The sequence below is a fragment of the Trichoderma harzianum genome (assembly GCF_003025095.1).
Source record: "Trichoderma harzianum CBS 226.95 unplaced genomic scaffold M431scaffold_103, whole genome shotgun sequence".
Lineage (NCBI taxonomy): Eukaryota > Fungi > Ascomycota > Sordariomycetes > Hypocreales > Hypocreaceae > Trichoderma > Trichoderma harzianum.
In genome coordinates this window covers 1-6,912 of record NW_020209351.1, presented here as the reverse complement: position 1 = coordinate 6,912, position 6,912 = coordinate 1, and the positions used below count along the sequence as shown (strand labels likewise).

The window sequence follows — 6,912 nt, the reverse complement described above, 5'->3', positions numbered from 1 at the left end:
AACTTTATTAAGTAAACTATTAAAAATAATTAAATATATAAAATTTAATTCTTTATACTCTTTAAATAACTTAAATAAATAATTATTAATAAAATATTAAAATTAAATATAAACTAAATCTTTATTATATCTTACTTACTTTATAATTACACTTACTTAAAGCTACTTTTTATCCTTTCTGCTAATATAAATTAATTAACCTTAGTTTATTACCTTAAGAACTTACCTTATACTAATTAAGTATTAGGTTAGGACGTTACAGATACCAACCACGCTGGTAATAAACAGTATGCACCCAACAGCTTTACTCACAAGTTCCGCCCAGATACAGCAGAGGCACCATACGCCGTTAGCGACAACCTAGTTAGCCGAAAGAGTCATTATTAGCACAAAGGCAAAAAGAACGACTATAATTAAGCAACTAAACTCTAGACAAGGGTCATAACCTCTCAAGAAAGGAAGAATACCTGTAAGAACACTGCCAAGTATCTTAGACTTATGGCGTATAAAGATATTAAGGTAGTATATAACCGGAATACACTAGGAAAGCAGCGCTAATAAGACGATTACAGAAGAAATATCTGGCACAAATACACAATATATCTCCTGATTATGCTAGTGGCGTTTATAAGCTTCTAGAGGAATCAGAGTTTGGTTTAGATAAAGTAAAATATCTAGTACAAACAGCACAGGAGTAGTATAAAGAGAAGAAGTTTATACCTTCTACAGGTAAGAAGCTAGCTGGGAATACTCCTTCAGCACCTATATACAACGTTTGATTAAGTAGCCATTAGCCGACAATACTAAGATCCGATTTAATGAAGAACTTGTTAATAAAGGGTAGTAAGGGTTGATTTCGGAGCGCACCCTAAGAATTTGCTGCCGTCGCGTAATTCAGAGTATGATGTACACTATTTGTATATTAGCACCTAGAAAATAAACTTTCATTTACATTTTCTTTCCTAATTAGTCAAACTTCTGTACTCTTTTTCTCTAATAATATCAGAAGCTGCGGGTTTGTACATCGAGCGATATAATAGTATAGCAGAATGAAGCAGCTAAGACTCCTATTACATTGCCGGTAAACCATAATAATATACCTGGTAGACCCTGTATCCTCCGCAGAAACGTTCATTTTCTTGTGGTCAAAATGCCATAGTCGGTTTCCCGTGTCGATACACGCCCTGTTGATGTATCAGGGCCCAACTGCCTGTTATAGTTTGTGTCCTAGCCAGCCGCTAGTGAGCTGACTCTCAACCTGGCGTTAAAGGGGATAACGGAGATCTTCTGCTGGCTGATACCTAAGTCCGGCTGCCGCCAGTACTTCAAGGTCGCGCTAAAGCGGAGCAGTGATTCAGATATAAATTTACCAGCCCGGCTACCTCAGCATCTTCATTCACATTTCTCCTCTAACTTTTCAAGACTTCTACCTTAGAAACACCCAACTATTTAAACTACACCACTTTAACTAAGAATCATTATGTCGAAAAAGGCGCTTCTTGTCATGGATGTTCAAAATGGCGTCCTCAACATGGTTAAAGCCCCACAGCTCTATTTCCAGCGTCTAGCGACTACGAGTTCTGCTGCGCGCGCGGCTGGTATTCCGGTTATCTACACTAAGTCGTCCTTCCGTCGCAACTTCTCAGATGCCTCACCACGGAATAAGGCTGTAATGAGGGTAAAATCGTTAGGCGAAGAGATTTTCGTTGAAGGGAGCTCGTTTACTGAGTTCCACTCCGAAGTGAGACCTGCGGCAGATGATGTGATTGTGGTTAAGCGCCGAAACTCCGCATTTTCCGGCACAGATTTGGAGGTCGTGCTTCGAAGTCTCGGTATCCAGCACTTGGTACTGGTAGGGGTTATGACAAGCGGTGTTGTGCTCTCCACAGTCCGCCAAAGCGCGGATCTAGACTATGAGATCACTGTAGTCGAAGACCTTTGCCTGGACATCAACGCTGATGTACACGATGTATTAATGAAGAAAATATTTCCTCTGCAGGGAAGTGTGATCACTTCGGAACAATTCTTGAATGAGGTCAAGGAGTAGTTAAGCGTAAAAAGAGGCTGTAACTACTTCAACCACATCTTGGCAAGTGATGTGGGAGTCTTGTCTTCAGGTTTTAGAGCGATAGGCGATAAGAAGATAAATTTGTAAATATCCAGGAAGCTTTTGAACTATTTTATATAGCAGTTTCATATATACACCTCAAGCCTTCATATCCTGTTACAACCCAATTGTGTGTAGATATGAATCTAAAATAGCTTGATAATATTGAGATTAGCGAGCAAAAACGTTGTACAGCCGAGAGCTAGAGCTAGAAGAATCCACTTCCAAGTGTTACATTCTGGCATGGTTAATCCTTTATAGATAGCTAGTACTGTTATAATGATTGCTATAATTGCGATCATTAGTCTGGTCTTTTGCCCTATTGGCGTGACGGTAGAGACAGTCTGCATCACCAAATGGATAACTTCAAGCTGCTTTCTTTAAAGCTAATATATATATATACTAAAATCTGATGCGTAATAAGATACGGCTGGTTTTAGCTAATTTAGGTGCCTTTGTGCGTAAAGATGCAGGATTTAGTTGCCTATTGGCTAAAAAAGCCCATTGTCTCCTAAAATGGAAGAGCATTTTAGAGAAGGTTGCCAAATATTATTGAGGAGGGATCCGGCATGAATACTATTAGAAAATCAGGTATATAGAGTTGAGAAATTTATTCTATCCAGGTATCTACATACGGCACAGCGCATAGAATTCTCCTTGCTTAAACTTCTATCTTATCCTTGTTGCTTATTAGTAATTTTAATCCAAGATACTATTAAACGGGGCTCAGCTAGAAGGATATAAAGCAAAAATAATTAAGCAACTTTGCTCTAGTACTAGAGAACAGCGGGAAAAGTAGATTTAACAGGCTAATTATAATCTTTTTAACCTACGTAATAAACAGGTCTATATTAACTTCCTTACCGATAGTAATACTAGTGCTATAAGTAACTTATGACGAACCGGGTCCTATAGGTCAGTATAGGTTAGCTGTTTCCAAGGGACAAACCTTAGAGTGGTTCTATGGTTTATGTTAGCGGAGCGATCAGGTCGGTAACAGGCAATCTTATTACCAGCTAGTAATATAAATAAAAGTAAATATCTAGGTTCTAATTTAATTATATTATAAATGCTGTAATAACAACTGGCTATTTAGGTATTTTAATAAGTAATATAAAGTAAACTTATATACCTAGTTAACCTAGGTTAAATTATTAAAGGATTTAATAATCCTGCCTTAGATTATTAGAATTTCTAATAATCTAGCTTATAGATTATTAGATTATTAAATAATTTAATAATCTATGTCTAATTAATTAGTTAGTCCGATATTTATCTATGACCGTCTAACCTATAGGCCTATTATCGCAACCATAAGATCCAGGTCGTAATATAACTCTTAATAAGGAGCTTTAATATATAGTAATAAAGTATATACTAGGTCTACTTCTTTTTACTGCCTTAAAGAAAGTATATTAAAATTATTTAACTTTAGTTATATAGTTTTAGTTTATTAAGGTAAAGTAGCTAAGTATACGCTAGCTTAGGTAATACTTAATAAATAAAGTATTATACTAGGTAATACTTATTTAATACTATATAGGCTTATATGAAAATTACTAAGGTATTAGTATTAATTACGTAATAAAAAGAGTATTCTAAATTAAATATTAGTATCCTTTTAAAAATAAACATTAACTTACTAAAACTTAAAAAAGTTTTTTAATCCTACATAGGGAATATACTTATAATTATTATTACTATTACTTATAATAAAAGCAGTAGCTAGCTAGCATTTATATATAAGCTTCCCTCCTATATCTATAGGTACCCTACCTTTTAGGTACTTAACTACTAAAAACTCCTACTTATTTAACTAATTATTAAATAAAATAACTATAATTTTTTTATTTATAGTTTTATTTAAAGACTTTAGAAAAATAGAAATATTTATAAACCCTTTAGATATTTAAAATAAACTAAACCCTATTACCCTTAGATTTATAATAGCTATTTAACCTTAGAAAAAAGTAACTCCCTTTAGCTTAAAAATAAAAAAGTTTATAATTTTCCTTTTTACTTTTAAAAAAAAATATACTTTAAAAAAGCTATTAATATAAATAAAATACCTTTATTTAGCTTTTTTAAAGTAAAATTAAGTATAGTAATAGCTTTAGTTATAATATAAAGAGCCTTAAGGGAATTTATTATTTTTATTTTTAGTAATATAAAGGAAGTTATTAACTTAAATAAAAAAGAAAAATCCTTTATTAAAAATAAAATTATAAATTAAATTAATAAAATTAATATATAATAATAAGCTAGATAAAATATAATATTAAATATAATTATAGCTATTAACTTTTACTTAATATAATATATATTTTAACTTTCCTTAGTAATAGTAAAATAAGTTTATTTATACTTAAATATTATATTTAAAAACTTTATTACTTTTTATATTAACTTTAAGGGAAGGTTTAAAAACCTTAAAAAGTTAAATAATAAAAGAAAAACTACTTAATTAATTAAAATAGTATTAGTTAATATATTTTATAATAAAGAAAATAAATCAAATATTATTAAAAACCCTACTATAATAAAAGCTTTTATAATTATTAAAAAAGTAAGCTAAAAAAACTTTAAGGTTATATAAGTATAAGTTATATTATAAAAAAATATTTATAATAAAAACTTTAAAAAAAAATTAATAACCTAAAGTACTTTTTTATTAATAATAGAAAACTAGCCCTTATTATTAATAAAAAAAAATATAAATAAAACTAATAAATTTAAAAAAAGCCTTAATACTTATATTTTTATTTAAGTTCCCTTAGATTATATATAAAAAAAGCTATTAGCTATTAAGGCTAAATAAAAATTAATTAAAATTTTAAAACTTATAAATAAAAATATTACTTATTTTTAAAAAGTTTAATTAAGCTTTACTTTTAAAAATAAAAATTAAAATATTAAGAATAAAATTATTATACTTTAGTTAATAATAAAAAATAATAGCCTAAAAATTAAAAAAGTATACTTATAAAAGGTTTTTCTTATATATAGTATTTTAAAAATATACACTAATATAAGTAAAACCTACTTTATAAATAAATTAATCCTAGAGGAGGTATATACTAAGGTAGGGGTTAAAAACCTATCTGCTATTTACTATAAAGCTAACTTTAAAAAATCCTTAAATATATACTACTACTTTATATTATTTATAAAAAATATTAAACTTAACTTTAAGCTTTTTAATAACTCTTACTTAGTAGAAATTTAAGTTTAGCTACCTTAGGTTATTTAATATTAATAATATTTTAAATTTTATAACCCTTAGAATTATACTAAAATTAAAAAATATTTAAAATATAGTAAACCTTTATATAAATATAATAGCTTTATAGTAAATTACTTATCCCCCTTTTAATATATTAATTATAATAGCTTTTATATAATAAACTTTTTAAAGTATTTTATTAAATTAATTATTAAAAATAAAGAAAAGTTATAAATAATTAAAGCTTAACTTTAAGTAATTTAGAAATTAAGTTAATAAGTATTATAACCTAACTTAAAGTATATACCCCTTAGGTAAACTATAGGAAAGATAGTTAATTATAAGGAAAACCTTATAAGCTTATTTAAATATATTTACTATAATATATAAGCCTTAACCCTAAGGTTATAGGCTTACTAAATATAAAAAACCTTTATTAGGTAAGTTATTAAAAATAATTAAATATATAAAATTTAATTCTTTATATTTTTTAAATAACTTAAATAAATAATTATTAATAAAGTATTAAGATTAAATATAAACTAAATTTTTATTAAATTTTATTTATTTTATAATTATACTTATTTAAAGCTATTTTTTATTTTTTTTACTAATATAAATTAATTAACTTTAGCTTATTACCTTAGGAACTTACCTTATACTTTATAAATATTAAGTTAAAATATTATATATTAATAACTTTTATTTAAAAAAATACTAAATATCTTTAAGTAATATAAATTATTATACTTAAAACTAAAGTAGTTTTTAAAACTTTAATTATTAACTTTAGTATATTTATAATTAAAAGTAATAATAATATTATTATAATAAATTTACTTAATATTTCCTTATTTAAAAATTTAAAACTCTTTATATTTATTTAAAATATATATTAATTAAATAAAGTTTTAGTTAATAAACTTAATAAAGAAAAACTAAAGATTATTACTATTAGAATTTTTATTAAATATTAACTACCCTTTATATTTAAGGGAAATATTAAAAAACTTTATTTTTATTTAATTTAACTTAAAGTATATTTTAAAAACTTTAAAAATATTTTTAATATTATTAAAAAAAAAGTTTACTTTACTACTTTATACCTTAAAGGTATTACTTTAAAATAGTTTAAGCTTATATTATAGCTTAACCTAAGATAAAGTATATTACAAAAGTATTATAAAAAAATACTTTACTTAAAAAATTAATTAATATAAAAGTAATAAGCTTATTATAAACTACCTTAAATAGATTATTTATAAAATAGTAATCTTATACTTAGGCTTATAATTTTAAAAGTAAACTAGTAAAAATAATTAAATATATAAAATTTAATTTTTTATATTTTTTAAATAACTTAAATAAATAGTTATTAATAAAGTATTAAAATTAATTATAAATTAAATTTTTATTATATTTTATTTATTTTATAATTATATTTACTTAAAGTTATTTTTTATTTTTTTTACTAATATAAATTAATTAACCTTAGTTTATTACCTTAGGAACTTACTTTATATTATTTAAGTATTAAGTTAAAATATTATATATTAATAACTTTTATTTAAAAAAATACTAA

General features: G+C 25.7%; 1 protein-coding gene across 1 annotated transcript; it reads left to right on the top strand.

Moving 5' to 3' along the window:
- Positions 1-1,412: 1,412 nt before the first annotated feature.
- On the top strand, positions 1,413-2,224 carry M431DRAFT_514438 (hypothetical protein). The gene has a single exon (XM_024920235.1). It carries the CDS (start codon positions 1,481-1,483, stop codon positions 2,045-2,047), a length of 567 nt encoding a protein of 188 aa, XP_024766977.1. The 5' UTR covers positions 1,413-1,480; the 3' UTR covers positions 2,048-2,224.
- The last annotated feature ends 4,688 nt before the right edge of the window (positions 2,225-6,912 follow it).

Coding starts and splice junctions, on each gene's coding strand:
- M431DRAFT_514438 (XM_024920235.1), top strand. CDS start 1,481: ATGTCGAAAAAGGCGCTTCTTGTCATGGATGTTCAAAATGGCGTCCTC.